Below are 27,115 nucleotides of genomic sequence, written 5' to 3'. Positions count from 1 at the left end.
TATGGGGTGCTGCTGTCAGGGCCCAGGGATATGCCCCCTCCTCTGCACACCTGGTCTGTATTGCTGCCAGATGTCAGCTGACTGGAGCAGGTGTGAGTCGGTGCCTGGTTTGTGGGTCAGGATTTGGTGGTTGGATTTTTAGGTGACAGTTATCAAACAGAGAATACTGCTTACATCAGATGGAATGAGAACTGGACAGTGGACAGGTCGACTGTGGGCAGCTCTGAATTTGTATATAGCTTTACACGATGTGCTCTGCACCCCATCAAGGTTGAGATCCAGCCCTGCAGCTTTGCTCGCGCCACGAGAGCCACTGGTCTGCCTTCTCTCAGTGATCTCGGCCTTGTGAGCAAGGAGCACAGAAAAGGATCCGTGTTTGTGCTGGAACTCTGACCGCATCCTGATGGCTCGGGGCTGCGGGAGAGACCAGTGTCCTGGGGCCCGGGAAGCAAAGCAATCTGCCAACGATCACAGGAAACCGGGGCCCTGGAAACCCTCCAGCTCCGTCTGCCTCCACCAGGGCTAGTCTGCTTCAGTGAGATATTTATATGTTGCCTGTTTCTCGTTAGTTATTTAATGAGAAACTGAAACTATAGAAATTACTCCTCATGAGCACTGGGTGTTATTCTGTATGTTGGCAAATTGAACACCAATAAAAAATAAATTTATAAAAAAAAAAAAAAAGAAATTACTCCTCATCATCTCCCATAAGCCTCTAGCTATTTGCCCGCCAGGCTCATGCACTAGGGCAGTCACTGTTAGCAACTCGAGATATTCTTCCAGAATTTTCCCTCAGTTTTTATCTGTGTGTGTATCTTTGATCCTCTCTGCCCCATCTGCTTTGTCTATGTGTTTGCACGGGTCTGTGTGTCCTTGTGTTATGGGCCAGTGCCAGGCATTTGACTTATGATGGAAGTAGAGCTTCACGGAGCTCACGGGCATCGGGCATCACGGGAGGTGGGTCGAGTTGTGTGCTGGGCCTCTGGCGGGTATGGCATGGCAGCCTCTGCTGGTGGCCCCCTGGCCTCCCCCAGGCGTGGTTCTAGGGCTGCCCTGACTGCAGTGTTGTCCTCTGCCCAGCCCTTCTATGCTGCATTCAGAGGGCTTGCCCTGAAAAGCAAGAAGATAAATGAATCTGCTAACGGGCTTCCCGCATGGTGCTGTGAGCCTGTGCTAGTGTGCACATCAGGAGCGCCAGGCAGGAGGGTAAGTGCTCCTTAGCTGTGCCAGACTCCATGCCAGCATGTGGTTGTTCTCAGACCTCACAGCCACCTGTGGGGCCCCTTCACTCTGGCTGGCCAGGAACAAATGCAGTTCTCTTAGGCCCCTGGGGCCCATCCTCAGCTGTTCCCAGTGCCTGCACTTGATGTGAAAACACAGGTAGCCAGTCAAGTCACAGGGGAGGACTTTCAGCGCCATCTAGTCCCTGCCCTCAGGGAGCCTGCAGTCTGGACGTCACACTTGGCTGTGGTATGGATGCTCTGTGTGGAAACCCTGTGGTCACCACTTGTCTAGTCACCCCGTGAAGCCCTGGGGATTGAATGTTCATGCCCGTCTCAGCCTGCATTGTATGGCTGCACGCTTCTGTGAATGCGGCCCAGTGGGGTCCTGCACTCCGGGCCATCCCCTCGTTAGATGGCGCACTCTGCACCGGAGGCCGCTCTGTGCTCCTTTGCTGGGCTGCATCACCCCTCTGCTCAGTCAGTGTGGGTGGTGTTGGGTGAATGAAGGAACACCCTGTCCTTGCTCTGTCCTCAGGGGCCACATAGACCAGGGCCATGCCGTCCACAGTCTTGCCCAGGAGAAGTCTGAAGGCAGCTTCTCTGTGACCCATGGCTTCTCCGGATGAACACCCACCACTTCCATGCTATGTGATATTGAGGTGCCATTCTGCTCCACCTTTGTCTCCCCCTCCTTTCTCTGCCTGCAGCACATGTTCCTGTTTACAAATCTCCTGGAACCATGTGCCAAGATAATTACAATGTTTTATGTTTTTAAAAAAGCCTTGGCTTTGTGTTGTTGGAGAAACAAAGGGAGGGCAGACACAGCTCTTGGTGCTTGTGGTAGCTTCTGAGAGCCAGTCTAATCGGGTGCAGAAAGCCGAGCCAAGGTGTGTACAGGGGAGGCCGTGGGCTCCTGCCACACGAAGGAGGGGTCCAGAAGCTCTGCCTGTACTGCAGGCATCTCCCCAGTCTTGGGCATGAGGGCCCTGTGGGCAGCCTGTCTGCATCTCAAGGATGATGCAGACACCTGGTGGTGCTCCCTCAAGTTCTCCTGGCGTTTTGTGAGTAACATCAGTGCACAACACTGGTGGACCATTGTTCTCTTTCAGATGTGATTTGTGGAGCTAATTTGTGTGGCTGGCATGGGGAAGGCTGCCTCTGGGAGTGCTGACCTTATTTTCAGCCTAGGAGGAAGTTATGGAGGGTTTTGGTTTAGAGGCTGGTGATGTGATCCAAACTCTACCTTATTACAAGGTGTTATTTGGTGTAACGCACAGGATGGGTTGTTGGGGTGAGAGTAGCCAGCAGGAAATCAGTAGGAGAGAGGTGGCTGTTTCAGGGAGCAGGCAAGATGTAAGGTAGTAGTCCCAGAGGTTCGGTGATGGCCAGGGCCAGGCTGGGAACATGGTGCTGGGGGGAGAGGGCAAAGAGGTCAGGGGAGGCTCTTGGGCATCTGGCTTTGAGCTCATGTGGTTAGAGGCACTAATCTGGAGAAGTTGGGAGGAGGAACAGGAGTCCAGAGACTTTGGGCTTAATTTAGGTGTGTGCAGATTGGAGGTGTTCCTGTGGTCTTTCAGAAGCAAGGCCCAGTGGGAATGGGAGAGGCTGAATTAGCATTAGACCTTGGGATGAATAGTGATTTGTGGGGCTCATCTGCCCAGGACATTGATGGGGACACTCCAGGATCATCGGTAAAGGAGGTAGAGTGAGGAGAGGCACACTGAGTGCCACCCTGGGGGTCGGCCCTCTTGCAGAGAGATAGGGTACTTGGCAGGAGAGCAAGGCACAGCTGTGGATGCTGCTGGGGAGAGGCTATTGTCTCTAGCAGCTGGCACAGGGCTCTCCTCCCCATGCAGCACCCTGAGTTTTGGGGTACATTGTCTCTCACCTCAAAGTACTTCCCAAACCTTCAACCCTTTGTCCTTCTGTTGGCCACCTATGGCTGATCTCTGTGTGTGGGCTGGAGTTTGGGTTTGTGCCCTTCCCACAAAGTCAGAGTGCCCAAGGGAGCAGTTGGCTGGGACCAGTTGTGACACAGCCCAGGGTTGTGATTCAGAGACCCCTCTGGGTGGCATCTTCTAGTTCTGCCCTGATTAAAAAATGAGTATGTGCTCTGTGGCCACCCTGCCTACAGTGTCCCAGAGGGGGGAAGAAGGCCCTGGCCTTATGCCCAGGTGCCAGGAGAACTTCTGTTGGGAGGGGTGGGAGATGCTGCAAGGGGCACATAGCTTCTGGGCTGGGAGCTTCTCAGCTCAAAAAACTGGGGAGAGGGGCCACTTGTCTGGTCCACTTGTTCTGACTATCAAATGGAGAATGGGAGGGGAAGGAGGGCGAGGTGGGCGGGAGAAACATCAGACATGTGAAGCCCAGCAAAAGCCATGTGCACCACCAACAGGCACCCCCTGCCCTTTGGGTGCAGCACCTGGCGGGGGTCCTGGAACTCAATGCATCGTGCAGCCCCACAGGCAAGGGTTCTTCCATGCTGACCTCTGTGGAGTCTGGAGTTTTGACCTGGGACCTGTCAGCCCTGGCCTGCACAGAGTGTGGAGGGGAGACCAGGAACATGCGTGAAAAGGAAACTTCCTTTTCTAGAAATGAGCTGCGATGCACACGGCAGCGGAATGCCAGACGGCATGTCTGTGAGGCTTTGTTTAACCCGTTGGGTCTGAAATGATTTTGGAAGGGAAGTATGCCCAGTCTGGGACAGTGCTGCCTCCAGGAGGACGGTTCTGGGTAGAGCCTACATCCTCGAGGCCCATTGAGGACGTAAAAGCGAGAGGCTGGAGAGTGGCGAGGTGGCCGGGTGCACCTTCCAGAACCACCCAGCACAGACTCTGTGGGAGGGAAGGGAGAATCTGAGCAGGGCTGAGAGGGAGATGTCCCGTGATGTGTTCTAGGAAGCTTGGATATGGAGGGTGTTAGCAGGGACAATTTCTGCAGTGCTAGCTTGGAAGAAGCAACATAACAGAGCAGTGAGCTGGGCCTACAGTCTCTGACCCCAGTTAATCCAGCAGTATTCATGCTCGTGTGGTGCCTTTTCATGTGTGTGCATGCCTCAGGCTCCTGTGGCTGTCGTATACACGTTTATTTGGGGCTGACAATATACTTGTACATGGTGAAAGCCACGCTTGTGAAGGCCTTTCTTAGGAAGCCCAGCTTCCACCACGTGCAGGTCAGGGCAGCATGGAGGCTGGCTCTGTCCTTTGGACCAGGGTTCAAGTCATCCTGGGACAGGGATAGGGTGTCCTGAGGCTGGCTGCTGAGTTGCAGCAGGCTCCCTGGCATGCATGTGTACTGGGAGCCTAAGCAGGATGGATAAGATGCTCCAACTTTGCTCTGCCTTTTTGGGGAATCAGCCACTTTTCCAAGGGGCTCTGGCTCCTTTTGATGCAGAATGAATGCCCAAGGCCAAGGCACACTCATCTCCTCACTGAATCAGTGCCCAGAGCTTCTGAGCCCAGGACGGGCATGCGTGCTGACCTGGGCATGCACACATTGTGGCCATTTCCATGTTTGCAGCCTTGTGTGTGGGGCCACCTGGAGGCCCTCCTGCCCCCTCCATTTCCAGCCCAGTGGCTCTAGGATAATTCTCACCTCCTGCATTTCAGCATCTCATTCTGTGTTGACACACCTGGCTGTCCTGGCATGCTGCCTGCTTCCTTCCTGGTTCAATCCTGGTGGAGATATCAAGTGCCCAGATCCGGGCCTGTGGCTCTGAGGATCGCTCTGTATAGAGGTCTTTCCTCTATACACCCTGTGTATACACCCTGTGATGTGGCCATCACAGAAGGAAAGACCAGGCCATCAAGCCCTGCATTGAACGCTGCTTCCTGCATCCCGGGTCCCTGCGTCCCCTTGGTATTTCCTACTTATCTGGAGCACAACCAGTTACGATTTATTTCATTTCAGCCCCTAGCCTCTGATGGCTTCCCCATAACCTGCATGCCAGAGCTTCCACTCCTCATGTGGTCAGGTCGACATGTGCCTAGCTGTGTGTCTGCCTGCCTCCACAGTGGTGATGTGCAATGTGTCTAATGCCCTGACCTCCCTTGTAGACTAACCCTCCCTGCACCTCTCTCTCTGCACACCCACTGTGGGTGTTCTGTCCCTCTAGCTTTGCCGGTTCCTGAGTGCCATGTGAATGGAATCAAACTCTATGTGGTCATCTGAGTCTGGCTTCTTTCACTTATCAGAATGCCTATAAGAATGGGTGGTGCTGTTGCTGTTCCTTGTGGCTGAGTGGTGGTCTGTTGTGTGCTTGGACCATAGCTGGTTTGTCATTTGTCAGTTTGGAGGATGCCTTCATTGCCTTGGTTTTTAGTGATATTGAGTGAAGTGGCTAATAAGCACTGGCTGTGTGTGAACATGAGTTTTCATTTCTCAGGACTAGATACCTGGAAGTAGGATGGCTGGCTCATACTGTGTGTTTCGCTTAAGAAACCATCACACTCTTCTGTATTAGGCGGCTGTGGGTGAGCGTGCCAGCCACTCATGTCCTGCCTATCCTTTGTCTTGGCACTTCTTCGATTCCAGCCACTCTCATTGGGGTGTGGGTGGTGCATGGGGAGGTGGTGTTACAGTGTGCGACCCCACCCCAGCTGGCTCAGACATTTGCTCCTGGGTCTCCTGGCACCTCCCCTCCCAGCCCTGCTGACTGACACATGCTTCTCATCCAGATTTCTGTTCTAGAGTTGGTGGACTTGTATGGCATTCCTGAGTGCATTAAATAGAGCCTGTTTTCTCCTTTTGGACTTCTCACATCTGTTTGATTTTGTTTCCTCTTCTTGTAATCACTCGAAGGCCCAATGGTCATTCATTTTCCCCCCCTTCTTCTACCTACAGTGTCATTTATTCCATTTCTCTTAGGATTGGAGGGGATACTATGCCCCTTCTGGGGCATGGATCCTTGAGCCACCACCAAGGTGTCAAGTATCACAGTCTGAAGAACGTGTTGTTTGGTTTGGGTGCACCTACCAGTGCCTGCTGGCTCTCCTTCTGGCTGGCTGGCTTGCCTGTGAGCAACCACTGGATCTTCCTCTTGAGGATGGCCAGTCCACCCTTGCCGCAGGGATGTGGTACATGTAGTGGACACTCTGGGTGAGATCCCTCCCTGGTGTTTCTTCTCTTCCTTTCTTGTTTTTATCTCCTCTCCAAGGACTTAGCCTCCTTATGCCATAGGGACCTCATATGAAAGTTTTCTCTCAGCTTTTTATATTTTCCTGTTTCCTGATGGTTTTTTTTTTTCCCCCTCAGTTGCATGCAAGGTGCCAGGGAGTGGGAGAGAGGAGGATCTCAGGGACTTGCTAAGCTTCTGGGGACTGTGTGAAGTGCATGGAACCTTTCTCTTGAGGGCTTGTCCTGGACGTTTTTTGCCCTGGTTAGCGATGTGGAGGTCTTGATACACAGTATTTATTGGTCAGTGAAAGCAGTGGTGGAGCCTTGAAGCATTGGAATAATCTGAAACAGAACTTCCTTCAGCATGGTGAATTTTATTTTGGACAAAAGAGCAACCTTTAAGATCAAACTGCTGTCTACAGTGAGAACAGGGGAGGGGGCGTCATCTGCTGTGACAGTCTGCAGAGTGATTCACTGCAGTGTTGTGATGTCGGAAGCAAACTCCTTCTTGGACTATGTTACTAGAAGTAGAGGATTGCACGAGAGGAGGTGACAGTTCTGCTGCTCCTGGCCTCACAAAGCCCCCTGTGGTCTGCCTGATGCTTGGCATGACTCTGAGGAGGGGACATTGGGAGACTGCACTCCAGGGTGGGGACAGCATCTGTCATTTGCCATTGGTACGCCTGCTGTGTGCTGGAGCCTGGGGTGTGGCATGGCCACTAACTTGTAGTCTGGCAGCTAGAGGAGGATTTAGGTTATTTTGAGGCTCTATTTTCTGGGGATAAGGGTGGGCATCAGGACACTGTGCATTGCCAGGAAGCCTTACAAGAAAGTCTTTGGTTCAACACAAGGAAGTTCCTGTTGCTTTCTGCCCGGAACAGAGCACTTCTGGGACTGGAAGGTGCCCCATGGTGCTCACTGCCCTTCTGTCTCTGGGCTGTGATGGCTCTGTGGCTGTGCTGAGTCCCTGGTGTGCCTGCCGTTGTGGCTCTGACCCCATGCTGTGGAGCACAGGGCAGGGTGCCGTTGTTGCTCACCCAGGACTTCTCGTATGTGTTCCAAAAGTACCCGGATGCATGCAGAGGAATAATTAGCGTATCCTGTAAGATATGAATCTTAATTCCTAAATTACATATTTAGCAGATGGTCCAAAATAGCACTTGTAATGGCAACATTCAATTAGTGAGTTTAAAAAATGTATATTATTGCAACACTCTCGGTGGGTTTTATTTAGAGGTTTCTAAATATAGCGCTATAAAAACACAGAAGTGTTGCAAACTATTTACACCCACACTGCGGCACTGAGCTCTGTGCTAAACTTCCCACGTTCACCAGGACACAGAGTGTCGGCGTCCAGAAGGACACGGTTTACTCCTGTGCATGGATAGCAAGGAACAGCACTGCGGATGCTGTAGGGCTGGCGCTGGTGTCCTTCGCCCCTGTGCCACCCAGGCTCATGAGTTCCCACACTGCTGCTGGGACTGACCGCCCCCCCCCGCCCCAATTACTGAGTGTCTTGGTGGGGCTTGACTCACATGGGGCTCAAGGTGGGGCTCAGTTCACAAATTGCGTGCTTGTAAAATATGTTTCCTGTCCCTGAGCCTGGGCGGGGGGGTGCCTCCAGTGGTGTTATGGCAGCGTAGCTCAGGTACCATCCATGGTGACAGAGCAGGAAACATTTGAGGGCCTGCTCCAGTTAACCGAGCTAGGGTCCCTCCTTCAAGGGCTCCATCTGGAGTCTCCAGAGGCAGGCCTGTCATTTGTGGCACTCACTGTGGTCCAGCCATGCATGGGGGCTTTGAGCTGAGAGGTGGGCATGGTGGGGCTATGGGTGCAGGAAGCCCAGGGATGGACGTGCTGAGGCCTCCTCTTGGGAGGGACACAAGCCACTGAAGGAGGACTGGGATTTGACTGGGCCACCTTCCCAGAGACTGCTTCTGTCTGGAGGCCGAGGGTCTCCTTTTGGCAGCCCTAGTCCTCCTGCTCTGACTCTGCTGTGGGGAGGAAGCACTGAGACCAGGCAATTGACTGGAGTGCCTTTGTTGTTTCTGCTCTGAAAAGAGGAAAGTTTCTTACCAACTCAAAAGAATGTGAGCCAGCCCGAGCCTCCTCCCCACCTACCAACCCCTGGATCTCTCTGAAAAGCAGGCCTTCCTGGTAATCAAGTGTTTACAGAGGAAGGCTTTGTTCAGACCCTTCCTAGGGCTCTGTATGTTTAAACAAAGAGCTTTTTGGACCTAAACACAGATGTTCATTTGAAAATGAAAAATCAAATTATGCGGAACCAGCTTTTGAAAGTTAATGCCCTATAGCAAGTGAGACAAAGGGAGGAGACACTGTGTTGTAAATTTCACTTAAATAACTTTTTATTTTAAATAAAGTTTTAAACTAAAAAGGAGTCATTTGAAAGCCGCTCATCTTCCTCTCTGTCCTCCAATGGAACATCTGTGCTTCTTTCGAGGCTGGGAAAGACATGAATGCACAGCTAACCGGCGGAGAGCTCTTTTTACCATAATTACACCTTGCTCATTTCAGAGGCACAATGCCCGCATGAAATGCCAATTAAGCCTGCTATGTTAATGAGACGGAGCCTGAATGCCAGATTACAGCGGACACGAATCCCACCGGAACGAGTTTGATAGGACCCCTGAGTTTGTTCCGTTTTAATGGAAATGTTACCATGTGTGATGAAACCCTCTGTTTGCTTTTATTTAAAAGTGATCCATTTTGGGGTTTTTGGTCAGCAGATTTTAAAATAGGTATATTCCAAACACCTGGAGGGGGGTGCCTGGGTGCTCTGTGGTGCAGGGTTCTGCAAACACAGCCCAAGGACAGCAGTGCCCAGTGATAGGCACACAGGTGTCTGGGTTGAGAGCCCTGGAGAGCCGAGTGCTGGGGTGGCCCAGCAGACTCTCAGGTCCCGGGATGTTGGTGTCCATGAGGAGCCAGCCACCTGCCATTCTGCACCATGGTTTCCCTGTCCTTGACAGCCGAGCCGGCAAGACTCGGGACTGGTGTATTTGCTGATGCTGGCATCTGCACCTCCTGAAGTGGCCTGTCTGAGGCTCATCCCGAAATGCTGCTGAATTTGGTGCCGACCGAGAAAGTGGTTTGGCTTGTCTTGGGCAGGGCCCATCACTAGCGAGTGTGTGTTGGCCAGTGAGCAGAGTGGGTCTGGAGTGCCAGGTCCTCTGCTTCCTTCCTTCAGCACTGTTCAATTGAGGGTCCCCAGCAGGGCGGGCAGAGCTTGGAGGGTAGAAAGGACAGGGTAGCCGGCCACAGGAGGAGGAAGTGACAGGTGTGGGGTGGTGTCACCTGTGCCCCACCACGTTGTTGGCCAGAACAAAGAGCAGCTGTCTAAAGGTCAGAAGTGCAGAATGCCTTGAGTAGTTTCTGTGTGAAGATCAATCTGGGGAGGCACAGTTTCTCAGGATATGGAATAGTAAAGGCCCCTGTGGTGAGCAGGGAGGCCTCGGGAGTCACCCGCACTGCCCCCAGGCCTTCTGTCTGTCCTAGAACTCCTGGCTGCCTCTGACCTGGCCTTCCCGCTTCCACACACAGCCCACGGTGGATTCTGACCAACCCTAACTGCCCAGGGCCTGTTGGAGCTGCCCTGGGGATAAGCCTGCAGCTTGGGTTCAGTGCGGGGCTCCCGGTGCCCTCCTTCACCATACCTTCTTCCTGGCCATCAGGTGGGGCCTCCGGGGCTGCTGGGTGCTGAGCATTGATGAAGGACACGGAGTGTCTTCCCGGTGTGGGATCTCTGTGCAGACACTTTGAGAACTTACTGCGGCAGCCCTCAGCTAGCTCGCTTCAGTCCACAGATGGGGCAGATTGCTCCTGGCACCCCCATGCACCCCTGGGTCTGACGCACAGCTGATGCGGGTCAGGCCTGAGGGTTTCCACTGAGAACCTGTGCCACAGCACCACCCTGCCGGGGTCTGGGGGTGGGCGGCTCACTTGCTAGTGGGGATCAGAGCCAGGCCTTGGCTTAGGAGACTCGTGGTCCACACCCATCTGGCAGCGCGGGGTCACCCTAGTGCTTTGTTAATTCCAAAGGGAGGTTAAATCCAGGTTTTCTCTTTTAGGCTGAGGCCTTATAGGATGCAAAGACTTCCACGTCCCAGACAATGTGGCAGACCTGCTCTGCTGCCTTGTGCCCTAGCCTTGCCGTCCTCAGGGTCCTTAGGGTTGGGCTTGTGGGACCATGCATCTGCTTGTCCCTCTCCCTGACAGAGGAACAGAATATTTCATCCCCAGTGCTTAAACTAGGTGGGGTGTGACGTGTGTGAGGCTTTGTGGACAGCGCCTGGAGGTGTGGTGGGGGGTGGAGGCTAAGTGAACCAGGAGCCCTGGGAATGGGAAGACAAATGGATAGACAGATGGACAGGTGGCTGGGGGCAAAGTCACATGTTTTTCCTGGGAACCTGTCATCGGCCCCATAGAGGGAGATGTCTGAGCTTATCTTGCATCTCACCTAAGGGTACTCATCGAGCAGAAGAGTGAACTGCCAGCTGCTGAAGAGCGAAGTGTGGAGTTAACCACTGCCAGGCAAAGGGGGAGTGGTTGGCATGTTGGCAGAGCTACCGGTGGGTGGCCCTACTGTGCAGGTGAGGGTCTGCTCCGGGGTCCACAGTCCCTGGGAGGTGAGGCCACAACACTAGAATGTTCATATTAGTAAGGGAGAGCCTTTCCTGGGCTCTCTGCCCTCTCTTGTGTTCCAGAGCACTGGGAGGGAGCCAGGGAAGGTGTGCAGGTGAGAAAAAGGGAAGGGCCAGCCAGCTAGCCACTGCCCACTCTGTGGCTGGCCTCTGACCCCAAGGTGGGCTGTGCAGGGGCAGGAGTGTGGGATTTGGGTAGTGATGTGGGCCGGACACCTTCACTTGCTGGGATGAGGCTGTTCTTGAGACCCGGTCCAGAGGGTGGTTCCTTTCTGGAGCAAGACTGGGAGGTCCAAGTCCTTCCTTTGCACGGGGGGCAGGCCACTGCTGTGGGGGAGCCAAACAGTCATGGGCAGAGGAAGGACTTCCACTTGTCCTAAGTCCTCCTGGTTAGGGTGGACAGTCACACCTGCAGTTTCTCTATCCCTTCCTCCTGGCTTGTGACCAGGAGCTGGCCCCTTGTGGTCTGTGGCTCCCAAAGCCTGTCTGCTCTGCAGATGCGTGGGCCTGAGGGCAGTGGAGGCTTCCCTCCATCCTCTACCCTGACCACCCCCTTCAGCTTGGCCTATAGCTCGTCCTGTCGCCTGGACCAACATCCTGCTGTTGCTCGTGTCCCCACACTCTTTCTCCAGAGGGAGCCCTGTGAACTCTCTGTGACATCTGAACCCCACTCTGGTCTGCTGGCCCTTGTGTGCTGGGCTACTGTCCTCTCAGGCTGCTCCCTGAGGTCACCAAGATCCTCTGCCCTTCATGATACCCTGTGCTCTCCCTGTGCTGAGTTAGCCCTTTGACACTGCCTTCCATGACCACTTGGTTAGGTTGGCCCTTGTGCTTTTATCTTCTTCACAGCACTTACTGCCTGGCATCAGGGACCAGCCCTCCTTGTTTGCTTGTGACATACCCCAAGGGACATGAGGCTTTCCTGGACTGTCTCACCACCAGACGGCTGTGGAAAACTGCAAGTCCCTTCCTTGCTCCAGTGTGGCACTGGACAGGCAGGACTCTTTTTGGGTGGCTGGGGCAGGGGCCCCATCTTGGGCTCAAAACACACTGTAGAAGTCTGTGGCTGTGAAACACTGATCGTGTTTCAGTATTTGGGAGGGGAGTGTCCCTTACCTGTGTTCCAAGAAGAATCCTCGGGCTAGGTTTTATGACTCCCCAGCCACCAGGGCCTTGGGGCATCTGATCTGGACATTTGTACCACATGTGGGCAGTGGAGGCAGGCCAGCCCCAGCCCCAGGCCATGCAAGGCACCAGAGTGGAGCTGGGTGATTTATGTGCTGTGCAAAGCAGGTTCACCTGTGTTGGGATAATTGCAGTGGGATTTGGCAGTGCTGTCATCCACAGAAAAGGCATTTGGGGTGTCAGAATGAAGCATGTAGGTATCAAACAGTTATGTTTTCAGGTTAAGAATTTAATGAGGAGTAAATTCATTTAAACCAAAGAGCTGGCTTTAGGGGAATGTTCTCTATAAAAGCATGTTGTGTGGCTCTCCTTGCTGCTGACATTTCATCCTTCCTCATGCACGCTCCAGCCCGTCTCCTGGGACAGCCGCCTCCTGCAGGCGGTGGTGTGTTTGACGTGTGGATCCAGAATCCAAAGCAGCAGCCTCTGAGGGCCACAGCGCGTCCCTGGTCTGTCCTCCAGTTGTCAGTAATGGCTCCCCTCTGAGAGGGACAGGCAGGGCTTGCTGTCACCTGCTCTGTCTTGGGCCTGACCTGCACGGGCTTGTGGTGGGTCAGTGATGAGAGCACAGTGTTAGTGACAAAGGTTGCTTGTTGAGTGCTTGGGCTGGGGGTCATTACTCATCTGCCTGGAGATGCTTCTGCTCGAGGCAGCCAAAGCATGCACATCTCTTCACAGGTGGTTTTCAGACACTGGCTAAATATTTCGTTTTATGCTGGGTTCTTGGTGAGGGGGGCTTCTCTCTTCTACCCGGGGGGCTGTTTTGCAGCTTGTAATTAGGACTCGAGTGCTGTGGCTCCCTTGTCCCCACCATGTACCAAGAGTCCAGGGCAGGTCCAGGGCATCATCTGGGGCTGTAGGTCTGCCTGGGGGTGCTGCCGGGGGACTCATGGGCCCTCATTCCACCTGCTGATCCCCTCCCTCCTTCTCCCGCTGCAGCACTTTCCCTGGACCTAGGGTGAGTTTTCTTCTGCCTGTGGTCTACCGTTCCTGGGAGAATCCTGGGGCCACTGAGATCAGTGTGCACCTTCCACATGTGCTGGGTGGTGGGCTGTGCCTGGTGCTCCTCCCAGCATCTGTTTTCTCATTACTGAGAGCCCTGCCTTTGTCAGAGGCATTCAGGGAGCTTTATCTCTCTCTTCTCCCTAACCTCACTTGCTCCTGCATTTATTCCCTCAGACCAAAATACTGTCATTGAGCATTGCCGTGTGCCATCCAAGGAGCAGGACCCACGTGCTTGGGAATCTGGCCAGGAGCCACACATACCAGCATGGCTGTGGGGGGCTAGCCTGGAATGCTGGAGAGAAGGGGAACCTGCCAGGGCTGCCTGGGGCTTGTCAGGGATGGCCTCCTGCAGAAGGGGGTGACCTTGACCTTGAGGCTTGGTGCATGAGTAAGAGTAATCCGTCTGTTGAGGGGGTTCTCTGGCCGAGGGTCCACATGGCTGGAGAGAAGGAGGCGTTGGCCAAGGCCTGAACGATGGGGTTCTGGATGGCTGTGCACACGGGGACTAGAGTGTGAACCCAAGTATTGTCCTTACTCTCCTTAGGATGTAGGGCTGATGTCCTGAGTAGGGGCAGCATTCCACCTGCACAACCTGTTCTGTGGTGCACGTTCTCAAGGGAGGAAGAGAGAGTGCCACACCGTCTTTGGTAGACTGTGGGGTTTGATCTAGATGCACAGTACACTTGCTGCTGGTGGCTGGTGAAGCTGCAGAGCTTCGTCCTCTTCTGTGCCCTCACTGAAGCCTGTTTGTGGTGGTGGACTCTTCCTCAGGTGCTATAGAAGAGGGCTCAGAGGCTCTGAGAGGCCCACACCACAGACACTAGGCTTTGGGTGAGCGAGGCCTTTGCAGCTCCCTCTACTGCCTGCACCCTGCCATGGAACGTGCTGCCTTTCCTTCTGCCATCTAAGTCTTAATGGAGCGTGTGTCAGGCCCTGTGTTGGTTCAGGGTTGCATGGAGCCCGTCTGTATGGAGTGCACAGCCCAACAGACCAGCACAGCAGCCGCTGCTCACTCAGGTCAGCTGATGGGAAAGGATGTCTTTGTTGTTGCTGGTCTTGCTCCGGCCGGATGCTCTCTGCCTCTGAATGGGCTCCAGGGCAGAGTGTCATTCAGGAGCCAGGCCCTCTGCTGCTGCCGGACACAGCAGACGTGGGTCTCCTCTTGGTGGCGGGCTCCATGCTTAGAAGGACACCGTTCAAGTTGGCTACTTAAGATGCCTGTAATTGGAAGGGGAGCCTTCCCTATCCCACATGGCAGAGGATTGTAAATCTTTCCTGATTAAAGGGAGCGGATTCAGAGGGTGGGAGAGAGGAGTTGGAAACAAATTGGCAGTGCGACTCCCTTCCTTTTGCTGATGGGGAAAGTGGTTAATTAGGTGATTTTTCTCTTCCTCTGACACGTGCAAATGAGACTCTGTTAATAACCAAGCTGTTACGTAAATGGTAAAATTTTAACACTAGTGTCAACTTGTCAGGCATGTCTGCAGAGTGAAGGTAAGCTTGAGGGAGATGCTCGAAGGCTTTTGCCCTTCACTTGACGGCAGGAGCTCTTCCTTTTCTGGCTCTCCGTAAACCCTGGGGGCTTGCTGGGGTGGGATAGGGGATACTCTCTTCCCATCCTCCAACCAGTCCAGGCCACAATAGCTACTTAAGATGGTGGGAGCAAGACCAGTTGCCAGGATCAAGTTAGGGGCTACAGCCATTGGCCAGGGCTCAGGCTTGCCTTGCCACACCTCTCCCCTGCTCCCTGCGTGTGGGTGTGGGTCAGGATGGGCCGTGGTGCAGGCGCATGAATAGGGGTCTCGGGAGCTGGCAGTCCCAGGTGGGTGGGGCTCAGAACAGGACCCCCAGCACTGGCAAGGCTGGGCGGTATTTATCACCCTTGGGAAGCAGGCTCTTCATTCTCAGAAGTGCCTGACTGAAATTCTTTTCACTCGATCATTCTTGCCAAAAGTGCCAGAATCCACGAAGCTACTGCTTTTTCTGCAGGGTTTTGGGAGTAAACAAGAACTCGTGCGTTACTCACTTGGGATTTGTTGGTCTGTACTCTGTTTCCTGGCCAGCCTTGGTCAGGGGCGTGCTGGCTATAGGTTTGGAACCCAGCTGGTGCCTGGCATTTGTTTTCTCTTCATTCCAGGCTCTCGAGAGGTGGTTATTGAACACTCGTGCCGCACCCCCCACCACCACCAAGGGTTCTAGGCTGTGTGTGGTGAGAGGGGAGGCCAGTGGGCCCTCTGTGCCGGTGCCCCCAGCCAGTGGAAGTAACACCTGTGGACTGTGAGCCTGTGAGGGCTCAACCCTCACCTCCTCCCGAGCTCCAAGGCCACCAGGACTACCTGTGTGTCTTCGTCTCACAGTAATGTGGGCTCTCTGGGGAGTTGCTCATGGAGTCTGTGCCTCTGCACTGTCAACAGGAAGTGATGATGGAGCTGGTTCCCATCTTGAGGTGGGAAGGCCCTGAACATGTTTGGTGGATTTTGAAGACGTGGATCTTCTGGTTCAGCTTCCTGGGCCTCTGCTATCTCCTATCCTGATGCACGCTCTGCACTCTCTACTCCTGCCTGGTCTCTGGGTGGCAGGTTGTTAGTACAGTGGAGATGGGTAGCTGTCTGTCTTGCAAATCTAAAATGAGATTTTACTTTTTAAATAAAAAGAAAGGAATGCTTGAATATTTGCAGCTGGGAGATGGCAGAGATTAGAAATGCTACTTATCTCTGCAGCACAAAAGAAGGGGAGCGAGGGAAGTGGAGTGCTGCTGAATACTGATGAAGTGGAAGCAGCGCCAGCCACCGTGAGGAAGGCTGCCCTTGCTGACGAGCTCCGTGGGGACATGGCCGATGTTCCCAGCTGTGCTGCGGGTGGGCGAGTGTCTCAGGCCTGGGTGGGCAAGTCACCCTGGCTTTGGCTGGGATTGGCTGAACTCCAGGTGCCTTGTGTCTGTAGTCCTCCCCAGCACCAGACCGTGTCATCCCCCTGCCTCCATCTTCTCCTTTTGCCTCTGGGCCTGCCGTCTCCCTTTGTTCCACCTTCATGGTCTGTGGAGCTGCTTGCATGGCTCCCTTGGCCCACGTATCTTCCCATCTTCATTCCTATGGCCTGGAGCCCTGTGGGACACACACAAATCCGTGTCAGTGTAGCTTACCCCCTCACCCACAGACAGGACTGCGTGCACATACGATGGCATGCTGCCATGTGCCAGTCCTCCTCCTGTGCTGGGGTCACGGCCGCTGTATGCAGCTGGCTTCCATTGGGTGGTCCGTGGTGACCACCATGCCGTGGTCTTGGTCTTCCTTCCTGCAGCCCCGTCTTCAGCTTGCTCCAAGCTGGTGTGTCCTTACCAGGCAGACTCGTGTACCATCCCTGCCTTCTGCAAGGAATAGACCAGTATTTACCAAGCACCTTCTGTGGGTGGAGCCTGACCGATGGGGCCACACCGTGGGGCTTCTTGCAGAGGCCAGCTGCATATGTCACCCAGACACTGAGGTCAATCAGGAGTCTTCTGAGTTGAAGCGGTGTGAGGTGTGTCTTTGGACTAAGGGTGACCCCGAGAAGGGAGAGCTGTGCAGTCCAGGGCCTGCCCTACCAGGGACTCGACTGGGTCCTCGTCATTCTCACCTCATTTCATCCCCAGAGGTGCTGCATGCCTGGCGTGGCCTTCTGTTGTTTTGGTGGCAGCTGATGATGTTAGAGGTCACTGGGTGCCCCATGTGTAGGAAGGGGGAACTGCGGCACAGAGGGGGGCAGCTGGCCCACAGTGGGGGTTTGAGAGTGAGTTTCTCACACCAGTGATAACTTCTGTGGCTCATCATTCCTTTGTGCCCAGCCCTCTTCTGCATTGCTGGTCTTAACTTCCAGCCTAACAGAGGAGCCCCATATGGGGGTTGAAGAGACTGAGGTTTATTTATTTATTTATTTATTTTTAAATTTTTATTTATTTATGATAGTCACAGAGAGAGAGAGAGAGAGAGAGAGAGGCAGAGACATAGGCAGAGGGAGAAGCAGGCTCCAGGCACCGGGAGCCCGACGTGGGATCCGATCCCGGGTCTCCAGGATCGCGCCCTGGGCCAAAGGCAGGCGCTAAACCGCTGCGCCACCCAGGGATCCCGAGACTGAGGTTTAGAATTAGAAGTAAAGAGCCTTGCCCAGGGTCTCACAGCCAGTCAGGGGCAGTGGCGGGTGGGAGTTGGGTGGGACTGGAACCCATGTTCTGAGCCATAAGCATTGCCATGGCTCTGTGCCCTCGGCTCAGTGGTGCTGGGCTGGTGCAGCCTGAGCTAGTCTGTGCCCTGGTGTCCATTGTTGGGTTCCTTGGAGAGACTTGAGTTGACTAGTTTGCCTGAAATAGGCATGAGAAGGTTCCTCCAGCGCCATGGTCCTTTGTTATAGAGGCTACATCTTGGTGACCCAGGCCTTGGACCTTCTATCATCTGCTGAGGAACTCCATGATTTGCTGCGGCCTTTGTCTCCCCCCACACCTCCAGCAAATGGTGAACGAAGCAGAAGTGGGCTGTGGTGATGAGTGCCATTGACATCCCAGGAGGGAAACAGAAAAATGGAAAACCTGGTGCAGAGCAGTACAGGAAAAGACACAGGCTTTGGGGAGTGGAAATGAGGAGTCAAATTTTTGTTCAGCTGTGGGCTTACATGTGCCTGAGAACCAGATAGCATACATTAGCCACAGATGGGGACCCTGTGGGGTGGACGGCCACAGCTTATTACTCAGGAGGGCCTGGGTTTGCACCCAACCTTTTTCTGGAAAGAGGCTTCCTTTTTCTCCTGGAATCCCTGGTTGTGGCTGACTAGAAATCCCACCAATGGGCCAGTCTCTTGGAGATCATCCTCCTGTCTAGGTGGTCACTGCATGCTTGTCATGAGAAGTGCCTGCTTCATCATTTCTGTGCCCTCCAAGGTGATGTCACAGTCACACCCCCTACTCTCTTGGGGGGGGGGGGAGTTAGTATAGGTGGCCCTGTGATTTGCCACCCCACCAGACCCTTACCATTGACACATGCTCTCCCCTCTTCAGGGATGCACAGCCTGCACCCGCCACCATATGAGGGGTGCCCTGAATGTGCCCTCAGATGCATGGATCAGCTGCAGTGTAAGACCACCGTCATCATAAAAGCAATGGCAGTGGATGAGAACTGAGTGCAAAGAGGTGAATGGCACCGCTTGTATCTTAAAAAAAAAAAAAGACAACACAGACAAAAGGCAGGGAATCCTGACAGAGTAAGGACACAGATTCCAGGGTGCCTCCTTCAAGCCTGCCTAAGTGAGGTCCATGCACTCACACAGGCTGGGCCACGTGGCCGACATGCCAGGAAGCACTCCCAGAAGGGAAACAAGGAGGGCACGTGCAGAAACCACAGTGCTGTGAACACACATAGTGGTGGTGGACAGGCGGCATGGACGGCACATTCAGGGCACCCCTCATATGGTGGTGGGTGCAAGCTGTGCATCCCTGAGGAGGGGAGAGCATGTGTCAATGGTAAGGGTCTGGTGGGGTGGCAAATCTGTCTGTCTCCATGCATTAACTCACGTGGTCTATAGTTACAGGAAGGGTAGAGATAGGAAAAGGTAGAAAAACTTTTCCTTTAAAAAAAAAAATCTCGGGACACCTGTGTGGCTCAGTGGTTTGGTTGAGTGTCTGCCTTTGGCTCAGGTCTTGATCCTGGGGTCCTGGGATCAAGTCCCCCATCAGAAGCTTACTTCTCCCTCTGCCTATGTCTCTGCCTCTTAATGTGTCTCTCATGAATAAATAAATAAAATCTTTTTTTTTTAAAATCTTTTGAAAGACATTTTGTTTCATAATAATTTTTGCTTTTTAATGATTTTTCAGTTTGAGACATTGACTGTTGTCCTTTTAAAAACTGTAGTGTATATAAGAAAAGCACAAATTACCAGTAAATAGTGTAACAAATTTCCAGATAAAGAAACAGAAGGTCACCAGCCCCTGAAGCCACCTCTTGCCCTTTCCTGTCACTTCATCTTTTCCTGGAGATCGCCAGCCGACTTGTCGGAGACGGGTCTGGCCTGTTCTGAGCTTTACTGAGGCAGAGTTATGTGATATCATGCATGCAGAACAGGACAGGCTTGTGTGTAGTCCTGTACTCACATGCAGTATGAGAGTCATGTGTGTCTTGTGTATGTTGGTGTCCGCCCGTTGTCACTGCTCCATGATGGTCCTTTGTGTGAATATTCCCTGGTTTTTAAACTGCTCTGCTGTTGGCGTTTGTTTGGGAGGTTCTCAGCTTGGGGCTGCTGGTGAACGTGTGCTGTGCTGGTGGTAGGTGGGGTCACTGGGTCCTCCACTGGTGCCACTGATGGCAGCCTCTGGTCCCTGTGTTTTGCTGGGGAGCCCTGCTCACATCCTCTCTCTCCACCATTCTGGCAGCAGGCACCAACCAGTATGTCCTGTGGCCACTTGGGCATCTTGTTTTGTGATATGCACAGTGGGGCCTTGTGCCTGTTTTTCCATCATGTTATCTGTTCTATACGCTCTGATCTGTAGCAGTTCCTCAGATAGCCTGTGTGTGTTTATATCTGTAGCAGACTTGCTCTCATCGAGCCAAACTCATCAATTTTTCCTATATGGTGACCTCTTTTTATGTTTTCTTTAAAGAAATCTTTGGTTACTTAGAAAACCATTTTGCATTTGTTTCAAAAGCTTTATTGTCTTGCCTTTCACTTCTAGACCCACCGTGATGGGTGTGTGGCATGGTGTGAGGTGTAGGGTTTCAGAATCATACTTCTTCAGGTGGATAGGCAGTTGACCTGGTCACTCTTGGAAAAGACCACCTTTCTCTGCTGGACTGTGGTGATCACTAGACACGTTGGCTGTATGTTTGGGGCTGTTCCCTTAGCATTTTAGTCTGTCTGTCTACCCATTTCCTTCTGGTGAGCATAGACCTAGGAGGAAGAGGCCTGGAGGCTGAGCTCTGGAGGAGGCAGGGCTGGGGGGTGGTGGGGTGTTTCTGGGAGCTATGGACAAGCACGTGTCACAGAGCAGGGGTGACCAATATGTGGCTGCCTCAGATTGACCAGGTAAGATGACCATTTGGAAGTTTGCTGTACAGAGTTCGTGGTAATCTTGACAGTAGTGGGTTCTGTGGGGGTACAAGGGAAGTCCATATAAGCAAGTGTGGGCAGAGTCAGAGCAAGGTAGCTTGGTTGATATCAGGGCACACATGCAGACAAGACAGTCTTTGTTTGAGGATGTGTGTTCACAGGGATGACCTGGCCAGGGGGCCTTGCCAGAGGCAAGTAGGTCACTGATGAGAGGAGGTGGCATCAGAATCTGCCTCGGTGGGGACTGTGGGCTTCTCCATGGGGATGAGGAAGGGGCGAGGGGAGTGGAGTCTGGTCTGTGGGCCGCAGGGACTGAGCTGGGTCATGGGTCCTGGAAGGACAGTCAGGCCCTGCAGTGGGGGCTGCAGAGGTCAGTGGGCCAGGCACTGGCAGGGCAGGAGACAAGAAGGCACATAGTGGGACCAGCCTTGGGCTACCTGTGAGGTTGGTGTGCTATGGGGAGTGGCAGCGAGGTCAGAGCCTGCTGGGTCTCAAAGTATGTCTGGGACTGAACTGCTCTGCTTCTATCATGGTTACACTGGGGCCAGCTGCTGACCACTGGCCACCTCGTGATGCCTCATCCTCACCCCAGCAGCATTCACACGGCAGTAAAAATGTTGGTCATGTTGTTCATTCTTTGCTGAAACCTTTGAATGGTGTCCTGTCTGAGGGGAAACTGAACAGTCTCCCCAGGGGCCTCCCAAGCCTGCTGGGGTTTTCCTGCCCCTGCCTGTGACTTCTTTCCTGTCTTTGCAGTCTTCTCTAGGCCTCTTGCTCCCACTGGCCCTTGCTGCTCATCATGCTCCTCCTACCCTGGGGCCCTTGCACTTATGGTTCCCCTTTATGGAGTGCTTTTGCCCAGATAACTCAGCAGCATTTCCATGTTTCTTTATGTCTTCACAAATGTGGCTTCCCAGCCAATCTGTGTAAGAGGATGATGCTGTCTCCAGAACGTTTCTGACCCCACCCTCTGCCCTGTGAGTCTCTGAATCACTCATCCCTGGTGAGCTCATTGTAGGTTCTGCTGTGTGTCGTTCTCTCCTCCACTCACTTGAGTGGAGGGGCATGGGAGCAATACTGTGCACAGCTGTGCCACGCCAGGAGCAGTCAGCTGCCAAGCGTGGATGGTATGGTTCAGCCGCATAAGTGGGAGCTACAGGCCGAGGGTCAGCATAGGGGCCTGGGCCCTCCAGGATGGCCTTTGCCTCCCCTGAGTGACTGGGCAGGGCGCTGCTAGGTGCCACCACCTGAGCCCCCACATTAGGGTTCCTCCTTTCTGGGGTGGCTCTTTCCCTTTTGTGATGGTTTTCCTTGTGCCATTTGTATCTCCATTTGTTTTCATGTCCTTGAGATCAGTTTCTGCACATTCATATGGCGGCCTGAACTTTCCATCCCATGTCTTCTCAGCCAGCTGTGCACCTTTTGGGGGAGTCTGGACCCAGTCAGCACTCCTGAGCTTCCTCCTGCCACCTCATCCTGGTTCCTTTGGCCAGTGCCCTGCATTGGCGGGCTCTGGTCCACATCTCGTTGGTTGTGGAGGTGCAGGAGGCAGTGGGATTGCCCCCGTGATGGTTCATCCCCCATGTGCTGGGAGGTAGGTTTACACACCTGGAGGGAGGGAGGAAGGCAGGCCAGACCCACGTCAGTACTTCATTTGGGTAACGCTTTTTGGATTGTGATTATAAAAGGAATACATTTTCATTTATAGCATTTGACGAAAACAAGGCAAAACGGAATCAGGACAGCTGAGAATAAGGTTTCCCACAGTCCTTCTGTCCAGTGAAAAACCACTGTGAACGTGTTGGCTGAGACTGTTCCTGACATGTGTACAGAATAGTTTTTTCCTGATGTTTTTAGGACAACATAACACCGTGTGTGCTGTGTGGTTTGGGTCTTATTTTGTTTAATCTTATATGAGCATTTTCCATGTTAAATATTCCTTTAAAATCTAACTTTTAGGGCAGCCTGGGTGGCTCAGCGGTTTAGTGCCTGCCTTTGGCCCAGGGTGTGATCCTGGAGTCCTGGGATTGAGTCCCATGTCGGGCTCCCTGCATGGGGCCTGCTTTTCCCTCTGCCTGTGTCTCTGCCTCTCCCTCTCTCTCTCTCTCTCTCTCTGTCTCTCATGAATAAATAAATAAAATCTTAAAAAAAAAACCTTACTTTTATCTCTAAACTACTTTATTTATGAATACGTTTTTTTTACCCAAACCTGTTAGTTTTTTCATTTTTTCCATTTTTCCCATTGTGGTTGTCCCAAAATCTTTGTTCGCATCACTAACCATTTCCTTAGGGAGGAGTCCTTAGAAGGGGAATTGCTGTTTGGAAAGTCTGCACATTTTCCTGTAAGATGATGTGTTTGTGCGGTTTTGGCGCACAGGAATAGGGGTGGCTTATTCGGTGGCTGACGGGAACCTGCAGACCTGGGTGGGCACAGGTCTGCTCCGTCCCTCACTCGCCGTGTGACCTTGGCCAGGAATTCTTGTTCTCAGAGGTTCTCTTGTGAAACAGGAATAGGAACTACTGGCGCTCACATGGTGTGCTCTCTGCCCGCTGCAGGCTGGTCTCTGTGAGCAAGCCCCTCCCACAGCAGCCAGGTTTCTGACCCGGATTGGCATGTTTGTGCTGCACTGGCTGGATGCTAAGCCATGCTTAAACTGTTGTCATCAGACCTATGTCTTTTAGGGGCACACTCACACCAACCCTGTGCTTCATCCTGACTGTTTCAGCCCTGCTCCGGGCCTGTGGGCCGGCACCCTTCAGTCAGTGCAGGCCAGACTCCGTGTGTGGGTGGCTTTCAGTAGCTTGTCCTTTACTTGGGCCCCTGTACCCGGCAGGTTCAGGTGCCGTGGGCCGAGACAGCCCATGGTGCACCCACCCTCGCAGCCCCAGCACAGAATGGTCCTGGCTTCTGAAGACACCTCATGCTGCCCCAGCCCTGTGTGTAGATTTGGGGAGGGAGGAGCTAGGGTGAACTTGGAAGTCCTATTTCCAGATGCATGGTTGCTGTCTTAGCTCCCCTTGTCTCAAACTCCCGGTCGTCTTGTTCTCTCTAAAGCTCTGTGCTTTAAGCTCATGTGTGGCCTCAGCATTCCCAGCTGCTCTTTGCCCTGACTTAAGGCACCTCATTCCTCTGCCACCTTCGCTTTGTGCCTCTGTCCTGTTGGCAGCATCTTCCAGGCTCCACAGGAGGAGGGGTGGGTGGTGCTAGCGGCTGTGTGCATTTGTCTCATGCCATCTCCCGATCTGTCTTTGTCTGCCCCTTGTCACTGATGGAGCCGTTTGTCTGGAGTTTCCGATTGGAGGGCTTCTGGTGGCTCTGCTCTTTAATCCCCATGTGACCAGGACTTCTTTAGTTCTGAGGGCTGAGACCCACGTGAAGCTGTGTCAGTATTGCTTCCGGTCCTTTCCTGAGGGCCGGCTTTGTCCTCTTCCTCCTGCCCTTTGGGTTTGGTATGTTTGGGGAGCCTCCTTTTCTCCCCATCAGGTGTCCTGGGGCAGGCCTTGTTAGTTTACTTGCCTAACCCCTGGTGGGGTCTCAAGGAAGCAGGCCATGGGCTGCACCCTCCAGAGCAGGCATCTGACTCCCATGGAACTCAAGCTGTGCATGTATCAAGTTGGGCTGCAGGGAAGGGCCATCCCAGGCTATGGGTTCCTGGTGCACCCTACCTCCCATTGCCTGCCCTCCTGGAAGGTCCTCCTTGCTGCCCAGACACATTCTGGCGGGGTCCACCTCGACTGGTTGGTCCCTCTTCCACTTGGGATGTGGGCAGTATTTCGGTGCCAGTCTGCTTGAGCACGTCTTCACAGAATGTGGCATGTGCCAGCATGTGCTCCGCTCAGGAGAAGTCACCGGCTTGCTTCGTGCACCCCTCGCAGCACCTCGCAGCCGTGACAGGTCTCGTAGGCGCTGTGGAGGCTGTCGGGTGGCTGCTCATGCTGCTCATGCACGTCTTCCTCATCACCCCACACGCATGCCCTGCACCTTCCAAGCTGACCCATTGGGTGTCTTCCTCCGTGAAGTGCTCTCAGCATAGATGTGACTTATGTGTTTTTCTCCTTATTTGCTCACAACCTTTATCTGTTCTTCTGTCTTCTTAAAAATTAATCTTTAGAGGAGCTTTTAATAGCTTGAGAAAATTAGCCCTTTGTCTGGAAATATGGTTTCCCAGTGTGACATTTCCCTCTATTTGCTCATGAAATTTTCCTACAGACATTAATTTTTATTTTTTATTTTTTTTTTTCAGACATTAATTTTTAATTGTGATCTAGTTGAGTACATGAGCCTTTTCTTTCGATGCTTCTATTTTGTTTTTGTTTCTGGATGAGCATGGAGAGTATGTTGTCTTTCCTGAGTTCCTAACCTTCTCCTGCGGTTTGGTCTTTCATGGCTCTGTCTTGTGTCTCAAACCCCTGACCACTGAGTCATCGTGTGATTGGAGCAGTGATCTCTCCCTGTGTGTTCCAGAGACTTCCCAGTCGTCTTAACAAGATTTTGCAGACTGCTAGTCTTTTCCTGACACCGGGCTCCTTGGATTTAGGAGTTTCAGTCCCGTTTTTGTATTTCGCATGTGAGGATGCTGCCTGGCTGGGAGCCAGGGCCTCTTCACCTCTCTCTTCCGCAGAGTCCCTCATGGCCCACTTGTTTTTTTCTCCACATGAACTCCAAGTTTGAGTACCTTGTTTCAAATAAGGGGAGTTCTCATTGGCTTTGCCTTAACCACATGGGCTAATTTAGGGGAGCTGGTGTCTCAGTGATGTTGACTCTTGAATACTGTCCCAGGATGTCCCCATTGCTTTGTCATCTTCTGGATTCTCTAGTATTGAAAATTATCTTCGAGTGGATTTTACACTGTTTTTTAAGTCTTTTTTGTTGCTTGTGTTGGGGTCTTCTGTGATGTTGTCTGACGTTTCCCGTTTGGTGCAACATGGTGACAGTCCTCAGATCTGTGCCCCAGGAACCCCACTGCCTGGTCCAGACTGTGCTCGAGAGTGTGACATCAGTCACACAGACCTGGTGTCTGGTCTTGACTGGGCTCCATCCTGAGTCTGAGTCTTAGCCTTCCCACACCCTGTTTTCTTTACTTCTTGATGGGAAGGCTATTAGCACCTCCCTGTTGGGACTGTCGTGAGGCCAGCGGAGCCTGAGGGTACTCAGTGCGGAGCACAGGGCTGGCACCCATGGTAGCCCCTGCCTTCATCACCACTGTGATCACCGTCCTCACTGTAGCGGCTTTGGAAGGGAATAACCCCTGCACCATGGCTGTGGGTCCGCAAGTGCGCCCCTCTAGCTGCATGACTTCATCCTCATGTGCAAGGTGCTCTCACACTCTCGTACCTGGCTCCTGCCCCTTGGTCTGCTTGCAGGGCCCCACCCTTCCTCACCCCTGCCTGCTGAGGAGAAACCCAGGGTGGGGTCCTTATCCTCTCCCTCTGTGTCTCTGGGGCTGCTTGGCCCACTACACCCTCGGCTACAGCTGAGCACGCAGAAGCACAAGCTGCTGATGCTGATGTGGCAGGAAGGAAAAGCTGCTGCGGGCATCCCTACAGGGTGACTCCCTTCTCCTGGGGATGTTCCTGATGGATAGGGGGGTGGTGCATGAACAGCATGTTGGCCACAACAGAGGTGCTGGATCGCCTGGGCACATACACGTGGCTGAGGATCGCTCACCCCAAGCCCTGAATTGTTGATGCCAGCCAGTGCCTCTGGCCTGTGTTCTAGGGGGTGCCCTTCCTTTCCAGACTCCGTCCTCACTGCAGTGCTAAGGGGCCTGCTCACTGTGCACATGTCTGGGAGTCTGAGTCTAGCGGCTCCTCTGTAGCTGGGTTGGCTCCTGTGCTGGCAGATGGCGGGCAGGCATGTGGCACTACCCTGCTGCACACCCCCTGCCTGTCCCCCCCAGCCCTGGGGTGCCTGGCCTCCAAGTCTGCCTTTCATTTGTTTAGAATGTTTTGTTGACCACCTCCTAGGTGGTGGGTGCTGTGCATGGTGTTGCCCTCTGCAGAGGCAGTGGGTGGTGCCAGGGGGAGACCAGTAGGGAAAGGAAGGGGCACTTGAAGGAGTGGGTGGCTGAGACGGTGGCCGAGGGAGAGAGAGGCTGTGGAAGAGAGGCTGTGGGCAGGTGAGAGCTCCCTCAGATAGGCATGCCCGAAGTGGAACTGGGGCTTTGCCTGAGCAAGTGGTCCCCTGATTAGGGTGCCCCCACTTGTCCTCTTCTCAGTGACTCAGCCTGCCAGGTACAGGGGGAGGACCTGCAGAGAGGGGAGGTGTGTCCAGTTGCCAGGGCCCACCTGGTAGCTGGGAAGCATTGAGGTGCAGTTGGGATCTTCTTCCCATAAAATGCTTCATAAGCACCTCGCACTATTATCATTTAAATGGGACTTTTTCTACTACAGTGATGAAGTCTGGGCTCAGCCAGAGCCGGCTCCTTGCTTGTGTAGTTGTGTAGCTTTGGGATGCTAATCTGGTAGACAGATGGCCACTTTGAAATCCATTTCCTGTGAAGAAATTATGTGAAGGGAAGCACTTTTCTTTGTCACCAACCTGCTTCCTCCTCTTGCTGGGTGCCGCGTGCCTATGGGATTGCTGAGCGGGATCTTACCCTGAAAGGCACTGGTGCTGTGCACGCAGGAAGGGGGCTCTTTGGAGACAGGGTGACTCACTGGGACAAGCCCATGCCCTTCAGTACATGGCTCCTGGTCAGTGTTCGCGGGCCGCCTGGGAGAGCCACCGTGTGGCACCTGCAGTGTCCTCCCAGAAGCACTGGCAGCCCTGCCCCCGTGGCCTCTGGGCTGTATCCGCGAGTACCTGAGCCCCTGCCTGTGCCTGTGCTCTCAGGTCTGTGTTCCCTACCTGCCGCT

General features: G+C 53.4%; 1 protein-coding gene across 9 annotated transcripts in view; it reads left to right on the top strand.

Moving 5' to 3' along the window:
* The window catches only part of MAD1L1 (mitotic arrest deficient 1 like 1), a 353,832-nt gene that overhangs the window by 100,022 nt on the left and 226,695 nt on the right, over window positions 1–27,115 (top strand). The window contains exon 1 of one of the 9 annotated variants that reach the window (XM_072836733.1): window positions 18,652–18,677. The exons of the other annotated variants lie outside the window; for them this stretch is intronic. Coding sequence (XP_072692834.1) covers window positions 18,667–18,677 — 11 coding nt within the window. The 5' untranslated portion in view covers window positions 18,652–18,666. Of the gene's footprint in view, window positions 1–18,651; window positions 18,678–27,115 lie in introns of those variants that run through there. 9 annotated transcript variants of the gene reach the window in all.

The sequence above is a fragment of the Canis lupus genome, chromosome 8, assembly GCF_048164855.1.
Source record: "Canis lupus baileyi chromosome 8, mCanLup2.hap1, whole genome shotgun sequence".
In the NCBI taxonomy this organism is placed as follows: domain Eukaryota; kingdom Metazoa; phylum Chordata; class Mammalia; order Carnivora; family Canidae; genus Canis; species Canis lupus.
The sequence above is the reverse complement of the archived record's forward strand: the minus strand, read 5'-3'. Positions and strand labels throughout refer to the sequence as shown.